This window comes from Phalacrocorax aristotelis, chromosome 18, assembly GCF_949628215.1.
Source record: "Phalacrocorax aristotelis chromosome 18, bGulAri2.1, whole genome shotgun sequence".
Taxonomy (NCBI): Eukaryota; Metazoa; Chordata; class Aves; order Suliformes; family Phalacrocoracidae; genus Phalacrocorax; species Phalacrocorax aristotelis.
The window spans coordinates 2,179,443-2,198,829 of NC_134293.1; the positions used below are offsets into that span (position 1 = coordinate 2,179,443).

At 37.6% G+C, this 19,387-nt stretch overlaps 1 protein-coding gene across 6 annotated transcripts in view; it reads right to left on the bottom strand.

Moving 5' to 3' along the window:
- NCOR1 (nuclear receptor corepressor 1) overlaps positions 1-19,387 on the bottom strand; it is a 73,218-nt gene that overhangs the window by 37,051 nt on the left and 16,780 nt on the right. For 5 of the 6 annotated variants that reach the window (XM_075113592.1, XM_075113594.1, XM_075113590.1 and 2 more), the window contains 12 exons: positions 19,133-19,272; positions 16,734-16,929; positions 14,763-14,945; positions 12,762-12,875; positions 10,185-10,241; positions 9,663-9,715; positions 9,393-9,459; positions 8,198-8,370; positions 6,074-6,164; positions 5,377-5,555; positions 4,847-4,901; positions 3,943-4,044 (listed from right to left, as the gene is read on the bottom strand). In XM_075113592.1, the coding sequence (XP_074969693.1) occupies positions 3,943-4,044; positions 4,847-4,901; positions 5,377-5,555; positions 6,074-6,164; positions 8,198-8,370; positions 9,393-9,459; positions 9,663-9,715; positions 10,185-10,241; positions 12,762-12,875; positions 14,763-14,945; positions 16,734-16,929; positions 19,133-19,272 (1,410 nt within the window). The remainder of the gene's footprint in view (positions 1-3,942; positions 4,045-4,846; positions 4,902-5,376; positions 5,556-6,073; positions 6,165-8,197; positions 8,371-9,392; positions 9,460-9,662; positions 9,716-10,184; positions 10,242-12,761; positions 12,876-14,762; positions 14,946-16,733; positions 16,930-19,132; positions 19,273-19,387) is intronic. The other variant, XM_075113595.1, reaches the window with a different exon arrangement.

Consider the following 19,387-nt stretch of genomic DNA (forward strand, 5'->3'; position numbering starts at 1 on the left):
AGCAAGGAGGTAAAAATTGCACTTTCAGAAAAAAAGAAAAATAATAATTTTTAAAATAACTGTATTTCACATACAATCTATTTACAACACAGTTACTGAAAATCCTCTCTTCTTTTCGCCTGGCTAACTTAACATCACACTTTGTAAATAAGAGGATTCTCTATTTCACAGTGAATTTATTTAACATGCATAATCAATAGGTCAAGTGCAGGTTAAACACAAACCTTTAAACAGTTGAAGCCTCTGTCAGCGACGTACCTGCACATTCATCTGTTGATTAAAACTTTTACTATCCAGGCAAGGGGACGGGCTTTAATTCAGGGTACGATTCAAAAAGGACAAAAACCACCCCAGCACCGGCATCACGCAGCTCTTTAGCAGAGGCTGCCTGACCCAGCAACGTGTTTATTCCAGGAAATGGTGTCATTCTGCCACTCAAGCTGCCTTCGGCTGAGTTGCCCATCTCACATACAACCTTCTAACCTCGCCGGGGTCACCTGAGGTAATCCCCACCGCGCTCGGCTTGATTGGCCATCACAGACATACAGCAAATTTCTGTCTAGTCAGATCATGGACTGTACCACCTGCTGCAAAGGCACACGGTGGCAGCCACAGGCATGCGATTCTGCTGACCAGGCAGCCAGGCACAGAAACACACCCCTTACCGCCTCCCGCTTTGCTACCAAATTTCAATGAAAAGCTTCACTCGGAGAGAGCCTCCTTTCAATGAGTTACTTAAGGAATTCTCTACGATCAAGGCAAAAGCATCGTATAGCCATATTTTCTTCCAATACGATGTTGAAAACTTGCTCTTCATTCAAAAAGTCACACTTGGTTTAAGAGGCACTTGTTTAGTTGCCTCTGTGAGCATCCTGGAATGGTTTAGGTAGCCTTTTATAAAAAGGCCTTTCTAGAGCTATTTGAAGACAAAAATGTATCAGAAGTCAATAAGCCTTACGTCTCTTGACATGCCTTAATCTAGCATTCAGATTCTCTAAAGTAAAAGCCCCCACACTGAAACTCGAGTCAACTTGTACTCGTTACATTCTCTGAAGGATTTCAACATCATTACCATGATTAATATCTCCACTGCAATATTCCATTTGCTTGCCTTCTAATTTACAAAAATATATGAACTATTAAGAGTTTAAGCTGAAGCACCTGTTATTGGCATAAGCACATCTCAGAGCACATCATAAATCTTACACAACTTGTGTTTGCCAATCAGCAAGGAAGTTTCAGGTTGCTGCTCAGAGATACGAGAAACATCAGCTTCAAACAAAGCTGGGGTGTAGGAGGGAGAGGGGAGATGAATTGCATTCTGCAACTCTAAGGTAAAAATTCTGGCAAGCAAGGCAGTTCAACGCTCTCAAATTCTTTTTTACGAGCTGTTACAGATGTTGCTAATTAGTCATTAATAAAACTAAGAAATGCAAATATGATTTGTGGTACCACAGAATTCCTTACTGCAGCGTCACTGAGCACACTAACTACAATACTTCTGGATTTAAAACTTCGAGAAACGATAAAATTTCCTATTTAGAACGTTTAGAGTATTTCCTTGAGTTTTCAAGTACACCTCAACATTCTTCAGATCTACAAAGTCTGACGCTTATTTGCATCCTTAACATAAAGCACACATTCAGCCTGTCCAGCAGTTGCCCAGAGGTCAGTGATCTGCTGGGGTACTTAATGTGGATCGACAGCTAGCAGTTAAGACCTACAACTCTGCTAAAATTCAGAGAGTAATTAATTTGAGTTGAACGAACAACGACCGCAGCTTCAGTGTTCCAACTCATGCATTTAGTTAGCCACATATAAATCAGTATTCAGAGGAGCAGTTACCAAGTCAGGCAGAGCACCTTGGGTTTCCTTTTACAGTGGGCCAAGTTCAGAACCTATGTCCCTTGGTACAAGGCTGTAATTAAAGTCTTTCTAGTTTATATGTGTTATCCAAGGAAAGCAAGCAATTTATGGATTGAGAAATCCACCCAAATTTTGAATTGTAGTTCCAATATTCTAAAGTTTAACAATGTTGAAAGACACTTAAAAATACAGTTACGATCTTCTGAATATCTCAAGACTTACAGCTTGAGCTAGTTCTGTCTCCTCATCTCTCAGAACAGCTGCAGAAGAGCAGCATATGGCAAAGATATTGCTCAAGATGTGTATACTGACAGGATCACACCACTATTTTATACTGGAATATGAAACCGAGCCACTTAAAACAGCAGCATTATCTGCCTTTAGTGTCCACAGTGATTGCTGATGTTTTGGACAATCTCATTTGTTTTCATCTTCTTTGTCTTGCCATACATCATACATCCATACTTTAACTGGAATCTCTCACCATCACTAATCACACAACAATACACTTTTCCTGTTAAAAAGGATTATTAGGCTTAGACAGTCTAACAGAAGTTCTGGCAAAATACAGGATATTTCCAGTATTTTCTCCCATCACAGCAGTTCACAATAGTCAAAGCAGAAGCTCTAAGTAAGTCCTGGCCGTAATGAATATGACCCTATCCCATGCACGCCATAATTTGTGGGGTACAGACAAGCAAGTCTTCCATGACACGAACTCTTCTCTTAGAAAACCAGACCATAATTTAAAACGTCTAAGTACAACAGCACGACAGAAGCAGAACACAACAACTGTTTCTAGTAAACAGGATAAATTTATCAACTGAAGCCATTTGCAGCAATTTTCTTTGGTAGAAAAAAAAAAATATTTACTGGGACTCTCAGAAAACTTACATTGTTTGAGAAGAGGACTTTCATATCCTGAAGTGTAATATTTACTTAATTTGCTGTTTTGCAGTTCAGTACAGATTTGTGCAGTCACAATACCGCAAAGTCTCAACAACTTTATCTCTAGTATCGCTGAGATACGACTAACTCCAATAACCCATAGCACTTCAGATTTTAAGGTCTGCAGATTTCTAAAACTCAATTTGAGAGGACGCTCCCCTCCCACCCCCATCAAGCTTCTACTCCAACAAAGCGCTGGCTATTTCTTCAGCACGCTGTATCTATACTGGTTTCTGGCTGTTGAATTCATTTTAAGGACACAAACTCCCAACACCTGCAGGCTTGGTTGTTACATCTAGTAGTCTGTTCATGTACTTTATTTAATATATGACCTGCTTTCCTAACCTCGTCACTGACGTATCTTTCATTCTATTTTCAGTACTTCCTAAATACCCGATAGATGCAAGGCGAAATCAGAACAGGAAGAGCAGAGCACACGTTCAGTGAATACACTACACTCCTCCCGCTTTCTTTAAATAAATAAATAAATAAACCCCAAAGTTTTGTAATTTTTTGGTCTGTTTTCCAATATCCACATTAACACTTGTAGCCCAGCAAACATATTTATATGCTTTTTCCCCTCCAAAGACTTCCAAAACTTCCAAAAGAATACTTCCTGAATCATCAGAATTTTTTATTTGCATGCATTAAACTGGTCTCTTTCTCCTTGCTATCAAGTTCCAGTTTGACTTTGAGCCTGACCACCAAATAAAGGTCACTATTAATTTCTGCTTTTTGACAAACATTGACATTATGAAGTGATTATGTTTTCCACTGCAAGTCACGTGCTGAACTTAATTTCTCTTGGCTCCAACATAGGATTTAATGATGGATTTGACTTCAATGTCTATGGCAGGGTCCTCAAATAAAATGAACTGTCATATTAAAAAAAGGTCACAAATGTGCAAAGGAAGAAGAAATTCCACAGAATTAAAAACAAACTAACCAAGACCACCCTTGAGGTCAGGCAGGATTACCTAAATTTTAAAAAGGCAAAAATGCACTAAAATAATTATTCCCCCACCCCGCTTCATGCATATAATGTATTTGTTATATCAGGTAGTAAGACAGTTGTAAATATGGAACAATAAAACAACAATAGCCAAGTGATTAATACATTTAAGATACCTGGTTTCTTCCTCTGCGTTTACCATAATTCCTTCGCACAAGAGCTTTATAATTTTCATTTTTCTTGGTCAAATAATAATATAATACACAGTCGGGAACATTCTAAAAATGACAAAGCAAAAAAAGTCAGGTTTTACTGCTATAAAAAAATAGTTCTTAGCATTTAATTTCTCTCCACACTTAAACTATTCAGCCCCTAGTCTAAAATAAAACTCTATTAGATTTGTTTGCTCAGCAGGGAAGTGAATTCACACACAAATAAAATATAACTATGCATAAAATTATCATGTTAAACGCAAGTCTCATGTATTTATAATATTCCTCAGCTACTTCAGTCTGCATGATTTAATCTGTACTAGACAACTTGCAAGTTTGAAAGCTTCTATTTATCACAACAGCCGTATGTATTCCAGATTCTGTTCTAAGTCTTAACAAATCCTACCTAATTCTCTATTACTCCTTACACCAGTTCTGCAAAGTCAGTTCTAAAGACTAAAAGTAGTTCTGAAGACTAATTCAGCCAGCGGTAGGATCCCACGGACTTGAAAGGTGGTGGCAAGATTTCTCAGAGTTCGCACAGTGGCTCAGCAGAGCCCGTTATGTCCTTATCTAAACAGCGAGATACAGAAGCTTACCTCCTTCAAAAAGCAAATAAGATCAAAACTAAATGAAGCGCCATTTTCTTTTGTTGTTGTCAATAGTGTCATTTCCCTAACTTTTGTTAGATGTTGGCATGCGTTGATTGCGTTACTGATCGAGTATTACAAGATCCTGTCCAAGCAGTAACTTTTTTTTGGACTTAAATTTTTTTCCAGGAAAAGAAAATGATGCTGGGATAAGTGACTTACATTTGGAAAGATAGGGATCCCACCCTAGGCTCTACTTACATTAAAAAAGGTCTTACCTTTCGTTCCAGGTAGGAAGCAATTAGACCAAAGTTCTTGGGATGTTGGACAAACCTTTTATAAATCAGAAATTATTTAAGTTTAACAACATAATTCATGATCAAATAAGCAAAGCAGTCTTCCAAACAATCTGTTCCATCAGCAAGCCTTTGATTTACACAACTGAAATTAGTCTAAAAAGCTCAGCTTTCAAGTTGTGGAGATTTAGAACTAAGCACTTAAAATTACCTATTAGCTGATATAATGAGCTCACATACTTGCTCTTCTCATTTTAATCTTATCACAGAACTAAAGTATTTTTAAGAGAATTTCTTATCTAAGGACTAAATGCACGTGAGCCTATTCAGTTGAAAAATAAGTGGAGAAGTCTAAAACTTTTGCAACATTTCATTCACCCAACTAAGAACATTACCAAATATTATTGCACAAAAGCTTCAGCATTCCCGATTTAACTGATGTTTACTGTGGGGTTAGGTATTTAACTGTCATTGGCAATGTAATAAAAATAAAAGATAAGAAAGCCCATTACTTTTCCTTAAAAATCTCTTTCTCATGGTCGGTCCAGACATTCATGAACTGTCTGTCTTTATAAACTTTCATGGGATCCTCCATCAGACCATTCATATTAATAAACTTCACTCGTCTTTGTTCTGCATCAAACATCATGGGAGGAATGACAGAGAGCTGACGCATTTGTTTTTCATTATTCTACAGGCAAAGAATAAAAGAAAAAGTAAAGAATACAAAAAGTTGCTACTAATGTTTACAGTTCTTGAATTACACAACTCTCTAACGCTCCACCACAGTATACATTCATGGTTAGTTTGAAACTTTTTTTGGCCACTTCTTAACTCTTCTAGAAGTTGTCACTATCCCAGTGAACATTTACACAGTCAGCTAAAGGAAATAGTGTCAGAAATGATGAAAAACCTAAATGGTGCCGGGTTTTAGAACGGAAGAGTTTTCACATATTTGTTAGAGCTGTAAAAAACTAGGTTGTAGCAAGCCTGCAGTGAACACAGACACACGAGAAAAATGTAGGACAGATGCAATTAGGATTTGTAAGACCTGTTTCAAGCCAAAGTTCACACAGACTCTCTCAACCAGACCCAAAAGGTTTCTCTTACCAAAAAACCAAGCCCTGTGAAAGACACCTTTCACTGCCAGTAAAAGGATATTGAGTCATTTGCTGTGCTCCTATAGCAAAGTACAGACAATAGCCTCACCTCCTGCTCAGAAAGTCCATCAATGATTTCAGAAATCTCGTGTTCACTTCTAGCAATAGTTGCCGAAAGCCCAGCCCCTCTTTGGCCAACTCTAGAATTGGGGAAAACAGGAGTAGTAAGGGTAAAGTGGAAAATAGCTTTATCTTCATATTTTGTACACAATGATGACAACCTTCAAAATTCTTTACAATACTGTTTACCAGTCTCCCAGATTAGTTAGGACTCTCCTAAGTAGCGTCAGAGCACAAGCTCTGTTCATGTACTCCAGTTTCAAAACAACTGCTCATTTTCACAGGTGGATTTGCAAAGCTCAGCAAGAAGGGAATGCTTGAGTCAACACCAAAAAAGGAGGGCTACCACTGGTTCCGTTGCCAGTAGGTGCCGTAGACACATTAATAGGCTTCTGCTGAGTATGAGAAATGTTCATCGGTGGCACAGAAAACATCATCTTAATTAGTAAAACTGATATGCTGTGAAAGACAGCTTTTTTTGGTTTTGTTTTTAAAAAAGCACATTAAATTTGCCTTTCATCGATTTGCTCAAGTTACTAATACAGCACTGAGACTCGTTACAACAAAGGAAAATTTTGAACTTTTGAATTGATGGGGAGAGCTGTAATTTGGAAGAATTTTTCAGCTAATGATCTTTACACTTGAGAACATCATAACAACATATTACCCCATGTGGGTCAAAAAGCATTTCAGAGATAAAAATCACTTGTAATTAGAGAGACAAAACATCTTCATTTGCTCAAATATTTTGCTGAACTAATCAACTGGCACAAAATTGGACAAAAAACCCGTAGTATTTACACAGAAACAGTATCGCAAGCACGGCTATAGGCAAAGACGCCATTACATTAGAGAACAAAATTATAATGTAAAAGGACGGCCCCTTCCCAAACAGTTTGCAATTACAAAGACATGATATATTTGTAAAGTAAAAGCTTCCTATAGACAGCAGTTCTGCTTCCATTCTAAACATTTACTTCCTTTTTTCTTGATTCCACAAAGCAACATCTTGCAGACTTCATGACATACTGCAAACTACCTGCTTTTCCTGTATTTTATGGAGTAAGGGGATTCAGACCGATGGTTAGAAGAAATATTGGAATGAGATCTTTATGGGACTTGAACTCTCAAAGGTGTATTAAAATGATTTCAAACATTAGGTAAACAGATCTGAACACAACTGAATCAAACTTGACCTAATTCTAATTCAAAGCACTACCTACAGTGCCGTAGATGAAGTGAACTCTCAAATGAATTACACTTCCTTCCTTTTAAGACTCTTTGTAGAGTTTTCATTTAACAGATGTCTGATAGATTAAAATTAAATAATAGGGACTTAATCGTCGTAGCTTGCATACTTCAAAAAGCAAAAATGTCTGGAATAAAATTACATGGCAAGTACAACAAAAGATCACTCAAATTGTTAATTAAATAAGTCAAATGATTTTTGAGTGTGTAGGCTAATGAATATAGGGATCATGAAACAAAGGAGTAACACAGACACCCAGCAACAGAAAAATACTAAGTATAAATTAGGGTGTAGGCCCAAAAGGAACAGGCTCGTGTGAAGCTGACACTCCAATTATCTAAAGACCAATTCCACAAACCACTCTGTGCATCTGAACAGCTTAACTCATACAGTCTCACCCAGCCCCACAACCTAACTAGCCTTTGCTACTTCGGCCTTTTTCTGAACTGCTTTTGGAAAACGTGGGGTCTGATGGCAGATCTAAAAAGGGGGACAGGAAAGGAACAATTTGGACACCAGTAAAGCAGCCCAAGAGGACACCAAACTGATGAAGGTAGCGCTGCCGGCAAAGCTGATGGGGAGGGACAGGGAAGGGCGAGGCGTAAGACAGTGGATATACAAGAATGACAGTCATTAATATCTTTAGGATGTGAAGTGAAACTTGAGCTCAATGCCATGAAACACAGTGAACAAATGAAAGAACATTTTACTTTATACTGTATGATACACTAATATTCTTTAAAAAAGAATAAAGTGATGAACATAAAATTTAACCATTACACTGAACCAATTTTATTATAAACAATATTAAAACTTAAGTCTTAAGAGATATTTTAGAGGAATATTTCAGATCTATGGTAATACCTTTGGAATCGTTCTTGCTGTTCTCTTTGCTTCCGGATTTCTGGAAATTGTTTTTCATAGTACTCTCTTGTTTTGCTCTCCTTAGCTTTCCTGCGTGGATTATTTTCTATCCTGTCAACTTTCTTCTCCCATGCCTCCATCAACTGATCATAACGTTGACAGATTTTCTGCTCCTGTTAAATTCCAAAAGTAAACCTTGAACTAAACACAAATACACTAAGTGATCAGTACACGTAACACAGGTGGGCTCCATATCTTTCCTGCTCTAGTGGCTTTCCATTTTGAAGATGACATATACCCAGTTTTCAGCAGAGAGAAGGTGAGGAAGTGGATATAAAAATGTAGATTTTTAAATATTACTATTTCTTTGCTTTACACATCACAATGGTATTTGGTAAGTGTTACTAACTGCCTTCCAGAAATCTCACATCTTTTGATACCAGTCTTTTATTTGATTGAATTGGTTCAATTTTTTAGTTTCTATTTTATTTTAAAATTCCAATTAACAGAATGGGCTGGAATAATTGTACTACGTCCTCAAGCTCAGCAATACGTAGGGAGCTGCTCCGACATAAAAAACCCCTACGACCCTAAGAAGAAAAACACTTCATTACATTTTCATGGTGTGGAATCTTCCAATTTGATATGTCATCTTCTGCTATTCTTAATAATAAAAAATGATCCTTCAGACACCACCCAAACCAGCCTTTAGACTTGGTATGCCACTTGCTACAACAGCATGCAAAGGAAAGCATTAAGTCAATTCATACTGGTATCCAACATACACACGTTTGATTATAGATGCTGTCTGACTTAAAAAAATAATTGGAGATCCGCCCCATTTTCTTTCAGATACTATAGCTGCTATACAAGGAAAGAAGTTCAGAGAGAGGCCAGGCATGACGGTTAAAGATTTTCACTGGGTCTCTTCCATCCATACTCTTTAAGAAAAGGATAGAAAAAACTCAAACTTTTTCCCTTATTATACTTTAGATGGTTTTCAGTCAAATAATCAACAAACCACAGTTATAAATCTGCAGTTCTCCAATAAATCAACAGAATTCTAGCTTAAGATCTTATTTTTCTAATCAATGGGATTTACGCAACACATTTGGGAATACAAGTCAAGGATCCGGACAGAAAACCAATCATGCTCTTTTTACAAAAACATGGTAGTTTTTGTAAAGGTAGTTACCCGTTGTTTTCTTGCGTGATTTCTTCTTTTAAAGAATAGTATTAGCTTCTTCCTCATCACCTGGTTTCTGGAAAACAAAATTGGGGGGGAGAAGTAAACTACATAAGAATCAATCCTTCAAAACTACTCAGAAAAATTACATAGACTGAAAGCTTTTAAATATGGTTAAAGTACACACATCCTATTTGGAAGTCACAGCAAACAAATCTGAGTGAATGTTTGAGTCTAGACCCCTTAAATGACACAATAACAAGATATTAAAGCACTTACGTTTTGATGTTTTCATGGTAGACCTTTGTGTCTGACGGTTGGTTGTAAAGTGGCTACAATTTTGGATTAGAAACGTACGCTTAGTATTTTTCAATGCATGTGACACTAAAAGCATATGCAACATATTTAACAACATTTTAATATTCTGCCAACATTGCACTCAATCTGAGATGCAACGATCTGAAGGGACTAGAAGATAACACAAAGCACAGATTTCATTACTTAAAATTAGATCATTATAACCACTGATGTATATAACAGTATTTCCATTTTTTCATATTTCAAACTGTTCCCTCAAATAGATGCAAATCTATTTAAAACAAAAAAAACCCCACACACTTATGTGGCCAATCAGTTCATTCAAGCCCCAATTCACCAGTGTATTTAAACACACAGTTCTTTTATGCATAACGATAGAACTACATCTGTTTACCACAACAGAATTACAGACACTGAAGCAACGCTGGCAACACAGAAAATAGAACAAAATGAAAAAAAGGAAAAAACAAAACCACAACTTACCAGTTCAACTTTTGGACCAAGACCTTCAAAAATCTTGTGAGCTTCTTCTGCTTTTTTCTGTAAATAACATATTTTTGTGTAGTCCAAGTAAATCACCTGAGGTTAGTGTCAAAAGTGAATCTGAACTCTCACTTATGCTAGCTGCTAAACCCCTCTGTGATCATACTACACCCTTCTTAACCTACTTCTGCAGCGTTGCCTCAGCAAATCAAGAAACCTGTAGCTGAAGTGTGCAGTTACTGCTCTGATCTCCACATTTAGAAGCTGAGAGAGCATAGAAATAGAAACTGACCTCTGCAGTTCAAGATGCATTCAATAAATAATACAGCAAATAATTATTAAGAGGAAGAAAGGTGTCCAGTAAAACAAAGTAAAGTTAGCTTTGAAAAATTGAATTAAGAGACTAAAATTCTCCAATTACAAAGTCTGGGAGTGTGAATCAATGTGTACATACACACACACAAGTACATCAAAGGTCTTCCTTCCCTCACACTATGTGAAGACCCCAAAATAATTCTGACCCTAAAGGAGGAAGCACAGGATAAGACAGTTGCTTTCACAAATTCATTTCGAGCCTGAATGACCTTCCAAAGCCCTTTGTCAGCAGATGAGGCTATCTGAAACGACCCAACATACTAGTTCATATTTGCTTCTTTCCCCCCAATAGTTGTACGTGCCAGCCCTAAGACACCTGCAAAGAAAAATACAGAAGAAACTAATCCATAAAGCAGTTCTTATGAGACAGCTTTCTGCTAAGTTCTAACCTCTTTTCATGTAAATTCCACCTTCAGAAATTCTTCAGAACTCACAGCTGTACAAAATAATTACATATCAAGCAAATATTATAGTAGTATCCTGGTAGAATGGTTTTTCTGGTCTCAAAACATTTAAAACTGAATCCTAGCCCTATTACTTTAACCAAATATTAACCAACAGTAGTTGAATATTAAAACTAATTATCCTAAACTGCATAGTTTGAAGATGAAAGCTGCCAAGCAGACTGTCCTCTTGTTTGGTATCTTTCTGTCTACAGCTGTACAAGTGCTATGTACACAAAAGGCTTAATACATCTTCAAGAACCCTTTAAATAAGACAGTGAGTATTGAGACACGCTATTTGTATTAAGCCCCATCAATACTGCCATTCTACAGTACATGTAACTCTTGATATGAGAACTTAAACCTTAAAGCGCTAAATGGATTCACAGATGCATCAGGCTTGCAATTCCCCTTGTATATAGAACACTATATGAAGAGCTACACAGACAGATGCAGCTAATGGATGACTTTACGCTGATGCACGTTACTCCACCTCAGGCAGCATAAAAATGGGTTTCCCCACCTACTGGCACATTCGCAACATGGGGAATGCAATAGCAACTTCAAAACTCTGTTGTTAAACCCACCTGTAATGAGAAGTAGCACAGCAGCCTGCTAAGATGTCTTCAGATTCACATAGTTTTGCCTACTACCCAACATGCAACGTGGCTTGAGGGAGTCTTGTACAGTGATTGTATGATTTTAATAATTTTTAAATTACATTATAGTGCGAAAGGGATTTAAAACAGTAAAACTGGTTTGTAATCCGAAGTAAACATGTTGCTCTCCATGGGTTACATCAGTTTTTATAAAATAATAATTGCCCTAATGTCCTGTATTAAGTAAATACATCAAATTTCACAGACAGCTAGGGGAGGGAGAGAACAGGCTGCATGGACCACTTGGGACACAGTTCTACTGTATAAAATCTAGTATTGTGTTGCAGTTTACCGCCTCAAATGTCCAAAAATAGTCTATTGTAATAGAATTTAGCTGCTCCTCTAAACTACAAAATAAAATCGGGAAATTAAACAAACATACCGCAGTCACAAGAGATCATAATACTTTCAAACCCAGTAGATATCCAACCCCCTATTCTCAAACTGCCAGGGGGAAAAGAGGCAGGAAGCACTTTGCTGCTGTTGGCGATATTGCTGAGCTTCTGTACTTTTGTCACCACTTATGCAACACAAGCTCACAACTCACCTAGATATTGCTTCTTCATAACTGTTCGTTTACCCAAACCTTAAGTGCCAGAAGTCAGAGTTTAAAAAGAAGGCACAGAATTTTACAACATATGCAGTTTTTCCCCCTTCAGCTAATTTAAATGTTGGGTCTTCAGCCAAGCTCGTCAGTATTTATGTGAGCAGAAGAATTTAAGATAAATTTCCGAAGATAGATTTTCATATCTATCTATCTACACACATACATACACATCCAAACATATACGTATCCATACATATATATACACACATGTATATGTATCTATCCATCTCAACACAAAGGTCTAGGGATGAGACCTGTAGGTGTGGCTCCCTAGACCACTTCAAGTCAGAAGGAGGATCCTGTGATCAAGAATAAAAGTGTCATGCAAGCGTCTTTCATTTGAAGGTGTAAAAGAATATTAAAATAGGGGTGGGTAAATCAATAACACAGGAGAAGCAAAAATTGCCCTATGGAAGTAAATTAAGACACAATGCATTTTAGCACATTGGGTCAGGTTCACAGCAATGCTCGGTCAACTGAAAAGCACGCTTACCCGATTTTCATCGTAAATAATTTGGACAATACTGCGGTGTTTCTGTTCCACCGGAGGAGGGGAGACAGGCCTCTCTGGCTCAGGAGGCTTAGCAGCTTCTTCTTCAAGTTGTTGCTAAGAGACGAAAGAAAGAAAAATCAGCCATCCACACCACGTTACCCTTACCAGTAATTAGTCACCAGAGGTAATATGCATCTGATCAACAGTTAGCAGTGCCTGTTATTTCTCCTCTTAACTGACAAGAAATTAATGAAATGGTTTTAATGCCAATAGGGACGATAACAAGACTATTTCTTATACTACTGGTAAACCAAGTTAGCTGTTTACAAGACTCACCCGCATAGAATCAGACTTGTTTCAGCTTGACATTTAAAGCCACTGTTGCATTGTAGTTTATCACTATTTAACTTCAAACAAAAATATTAACTTTGGAGAACAGTTACACCAAACCTGCCTTCTCACAGAGGAAGTAATCCACAGAGCTGCCTTTCTGCATCATAGGTATTCAAGTGTCATTATTACTACTGTCTTTTTTTAAAAAAAGTACAAAAGTCCTTCTAACGATCCACAGAGAACATAATTCCAAATGCACTTCATAGCTTCCATTCATTAGGAAATAAACCACTCCACATGCGTTGAAGTTCCAAGACTCTTACAATACCAAACAAGCAAAAAAAACCTGTAATATTTTCCGAGCTACTACACTGCTGTGATTTGCTTTCACAACAAATAAAACTGATTCAGTGACATCTTCATTTTTTAATTGTACATACCCTTCATCCAATGCCTGCCAAAAACATGCAAAAAAGAACTTCAGATGCTAGGGATCCATCCTGTCTTACACAACACGTGCAATATCGCTGCGTAAGAATTCAAAATCTACAATTTTTGCAGGACGCCATAATAAACAGGCTCAATTATTGCAGGCAACACCAACTCTAATGTTTTAAGTCAAATTGTAATACAAATGTGCACAAATGAACCTTCGCAGATGATACACATAGTACTTGCTGGTTTTGTGGAAAAGTGAACAAACGAAAAGATAAGCATCATTAACACACAGCCAGGTACTTAGTAACATCCGTTTTTGTTTTTCCTTCTGAAGGTCACTTCACAGGTCATTAAAATTCAGACATAATTAAATGCTTCCAGACCATAATAACACACCACTCCAGAGAGCTATCTGTCATCCTGGACCTACAAGTTAACAAACCCTATAGCGTAACTCTCAATTCCTACTGAGTTCCCACTCGAAAAAATACCTTAAAGCTGGCAATACTTCTATCTGGATATTTGAGTCATAAAAGGAAAGGGGGACAAGGACTTGGTTTTTGCCAATGAATAACAGACGCCTAGATTGAAGGGTAGGTTTAGCTGGCTACAACAGCTACTGGGAAGGCAACAACTACTGCCAGCAAACACTTCCTTTGCTTCCAGCGGCCAAAGCGCAGTTCTCTGATGCAAAGCATAGCAGGACTGTACTAAAAAAGTGATATTTCCTCCTTTATTTCTCTGCTCTCTCTGTTTACTCGCACCCCCCTCCTACTACACTTCCCCCAAGGTAATCCCCAATCTCCTGCCCTTGTGCAAGCAGATGATCCAGGGACTTTTGTACAAGCTCTGGTTTTGGAGACGCATGCAAGGGATTCTCCCCTTGCAGACTGCAAAAGAAGAAAAATGATAGCCTCCCCTCACCCAGCAGTCATCTTTAAAGCTGAAGTTACAGTCGCAGTGCCCTCATTTCACTAGTCATCTAGCAAGAGTTCAAAATATGAAGCCATCTACTGTTGGTGTTCCTATGTGGCTTTCTCCTATTTTTCAGAAGTATTTAAAACACATGATACCCAATCTATTTAAATGTTCTAGCAAAATCGTATACATAACCTTCCCTTTTTAACTCGTTCATTTGGTTCACATAACCAAAATATTCACCGCCAACAAATGAGGTTTTTCCGCACCTTTTCACTGGCAGATAATGACAGTAGTGTCTGCTATGCTTACTTGCTTTTTCTTCAGTTTAAGGATTTGCTGTTCAACTTTCGCAATTTCGCGATCTACACGGTCCATGCTCTGTATCAATTCTTCCTTTGACAGCTTTGAAGGTGAAGCATTTTGGTCTTCCCCACAAGGCTGACCAGAAATTGGAGAAGATGGTCCCTCATGCTTTCCTCCAAAAGCCGGGTCCTTTCATGGTGGGGGAAGATAGAGAGAAAAAAAATCAGTTATATTGATAACATGCAAGTGAGTGTTGAGTGACCAAACTAGCCTGCATGAATTCAAAGGAATTTCCAGTTACCTATGTCTCTGTTGAGGAGCTAAGTTAAAGTTTAATATTTCAGTTTATTAATGCTCTAAATATTTGAGAATTAACTGATAGTCCATTTATGATACTGTAATTTCAAAGTCCATCTTTAAAAATAACAGCATAATTCAATATTTACCTTGAAACTAAAATATCATCAAAACATCTCCCTTTTAAAAGTATATCTTCATAAAAGTAGAGAGTATTATTTTATGTTTAAAGGAAGGGTTACTTGAGAGCCAATCCTCTGCACATATATCGATGAGGATAATCTTTAGGATAACCATGACCAGCCTGATGAAGTACACCAGGTGTTAGAAGTGGTTATAAATGTTAAGTTCTCTTGAACTTAACGTGACTTGAGAGGACAGATCACTATTCATTTGGATTTTTTTGTGTGTCTTTTTTTTCCTGTGTGTTTCCAAACAACTTATTTCAGACAGTTGGACTTGATGATCCTAGAGGCCTTTTCCAACCTTAATGATTCTATGATCATGTTTTATATTCTAACAACAGCACTGTTGTAGCTTGTCTTCATTTACGTCCTCAGACCATCATGCTCCGTGACTACCTAGGTGGCAAATGCCAGCTCAGTTATACATCCCTCATTCAAGCCAATCTGACTGTAAGATGACGCGCCTGAATGTCACCTCTCCTCTAGATAATACGAGGCTGTATTTCTACATTGAGACAGTGGATTTCTATATGTAGCGCCTGGATAAAAATTCGGTTACGTGCAAGCATGTTAACATTGCATGCCTTAGCTTGGTTTCTCCAACCCCCTTTGATCTTATCTTTGCTATGCAACACAGCAAGTTATTAAGAAATCACATGCTATCATAATTTTACTTTATTCACAGTTTATTCACATGCTAAAAGGAACAGCAGAGAGAAGGCAAGAGAAGTAATCAACTTCTAGAAAATCTGGTGCCTCTTAGCTTTTGAATCCATATGGTGAAATTTTTCTTTAAATGATCCAAGTTTAGAAACTTGAGCGATCACCTTCAGAAGTCACACCCACTACCCACCACCTTTTTGGTGTGCAAGTCTCTGTGCTTGTATGTGTGCATGAGAGAAGATATTAAATATTCATTTAAGAGACATTTGTCTGCTCTCTACAAATTGCTCTAATCTATATTCAGTATCTACAATAGAAAATATCCACACCAAACCAGACTGCCCCAGATTTACCCAAAATGAGGCAGTGACAAGTATAATTAGTGTTATGTAAATAAGCAGATTCATTTCAAATGCTTAAAAGGGAGAGGGGGTGGAGTGGAGTACTTTGACCATTCAGTACAAATATTCATTACAGAAAAAAAATGGACTTGCATGCATTTGTCAGCAGCTTTCTATTGAAAAGCAGAAATATTTCATGTACTGTACTACAATAATTTTGCAATTGAGATTTTAATGACTTAAGAGTGTAGCGGCAACTCAGAAATCCAACCTCTTTACTGTGTTTGAGACAGACTTATCTTCTTGTTCTTTTAGAAAAAGAGTAACACTGACTCACGCCCACAGTTTGTGATAGTGTCTAAAATTAAATTTCTGGGATTAAAGAATGGACCGAAGACAAATAAAAAAAATTACCTAACAGAAAAAAATTTATTAGCTTACTGCAACATAGGAAGTTATACCTTCAGCAACACAACAGAAAATGGCTTTACCTTCTTAATATCAGCAGATCTCAATCCTTCCTGCAGAGGATGTACTAAAGGCAAGACAGTAGCTGCACTGACACGCTGAAAATGGGAATCAGAGACTTGTTCAAGACGTGGTCGCTTAGATTCCAGTGAATCATGATCTGTCTGAGATGGACCTGGATGAAATTGCTGTTCATATCCAGTTCTCCTTTCCTGAGGCCTAATATACAGAAGAGGTAAACTATTAAAATGTATGGAAAAACGTATAAGAAAATTATTTGGTGTTTCTCAACCCTTTTCAAATATACAGGAGATGCAATTTAGTGAAGCTCCTTTTAAATAGAAAAGCAGACAAATGTTTTAAGTATGATCTTCAAAAATACAACATTTAAAATTCGTTGAAAAAGAGAAAGTTAACTTGAGTCTTAAAAGACACTGTTTAAATACATGCCTATCATTAAACCCTTAAAGAAACTTACCACTGCTACAATATCGTTCAAATCAAAGCCAATTCAAATTACAAATAAACAAAAAAATCCATGAGATATAGTACTATATTCCCCTGAACACAGATGGCCACAACAGCTCCATTATTTTATTTTTGCAGTCAAATAATTTTTAGATATACACAGAATGCTTGAAATGAGCCATGAGCCTACTTAGAACTTGATCTCTACTAAAATTCTACTATATGACAGAAACAGTCATTGATTCAACCCATGATTAATTTTAAAACTCCTCCTTCTCAGAAAAAATGCAAAAGAACAGTATCACTGGCTTCTTTACAGTGCAATACACAGGATGTCCATAAAAGAACCTCACATGCTTCAAAAATCTTCCTATGAAGTGCCACAGAAGAGATTCCCATATTTTGCCAAAACTACTGAACAAGCTTTTACAAATTTACTACAGTTAGTAAATTGGGTAAAAAGGGGTGGGAGTGGGTGGGGGAGATTTGCTTCTGCTATAAACTGAAGTTTTGAGAACTCGAAAAGCCACTATGATTGTCAGCACTAAAACAGAGCCTTGCTGACATTTTGGTAACACAAGATGAAGGCAATAACAAGCCCCAGATTTCACTATCATCAAGTTATTTCTGGGAATATTCTAATGAGATTTTAAGCTAGACCAGTATTTACATAACATTCATCACTGGTATTTGTTCAGAACCAGATACCTCAGTTACAGCCAAAATAAACTGCTAGCAGTAATCCAGCATATAAAGCTCCTCCTAGCAGATATACTTACTAAGAGTCCGGGGGGGGGGGACGGGACACCGACCAACAAAAAAGGTTGTTACAAGCAATAACAGTTTCTTACAACTGTACATCAGCATACTAATACACTGATGAATTGAGGTGCATAAATCATACAGTAACCTCTCCCCTAAACAGAGGCGCATTCTTGATAACTTACTGCAGTGCAGTTAATCTTATTCTGACCTGTAGTGGCTTTTTAATTTCTACATTTGGTTTTCAACATCCATCCAATATTTTTCAGGATTATAGTCAAATGAATGCTTAATACGGCCTGAAAACTTTCTTGAACCTATCAACCTTACAGTAATATTAAGGTACATTTGAACATTCATCAATACCCACCATGAAGTAAACTATTTTACTGAGAAGATATCACCAATCTGAAATTAAATTAGAACATACAATTCGCTCTAGTTGTCCACTATACTTGTCCTCGGTTAAGCTACTGAACCCGAATCAGTTGCATCTGCTTCCACAGGGACAGGAATGGTATCTGAGACTGACAAAAAGGGTATCTAGAACAAATGATATGAAGCTGTCAACTGTCTTGCCAGAAGTAGCGTGCACTCTGATTTAGCCTCTGTGCCTAGAAGTCCATTTTGTGCCACGTTTCAGTGCTTTACAATTCTTACGACTAATACACCCAATTAACTCTGTTGTTTCTTACTTGCCCAGCCACGCGGATACCACCTGTTGAATAAGCGAGCCTAATCTAGGAAATAGGACAGGTAATAGTCACACTGCAACAACTCTTGCACTTGTTGCTTCTACTCGGCAAGATTCAACTATCCAAAGTTACAAACCTCACATACTTTTAGCCTAAACAGCATTAAAATTTTGCAGTATGCACTTGGATTCTCAGAACCTTACTGACGGCGTTTTTAGGAGAGGTGTGGGAAAAGCGAAGCAGATTGTCACATCCTGTCTGTGAAACAAATATATTAGTTAAGCTACAGGGACTGAGGAATTGCACAACAGCTACAACACTCAAACGCAGGAGATTGACACTGTCGCAACAATGGAGCACTGATTAATAACGTCAAGTACTTAGGTAAACACTGTCAAACGCAAAAACCTTTCTATTCAAAACTTAAAACTAACTTTATAGGAAGCACAGACCCATACGAGATTCCTGTTCACATACTTTGAAAACAGCATCCTCACCTGTCAGAGCCTGGGTGAAATTCAGAAAGCAAGGAAGGCCTGCGCCGAAGTTGCTGCTGCTGTTGCTGCTGCTGCTGCAAGAGCTGGGTTGCCTGACTGACTTCCAGGTGAGACGAACGATAATCAGGAACTGCAAATTCCTAAATGAAACACGCTTCTGATGTTAACAAGAACAAAGGTGCAGAAGACAAGATCAAAAGCGTTTGGTGTCATGGCATGACCATTTCCAAAGTTATTAAACACAGACCAAGGCCA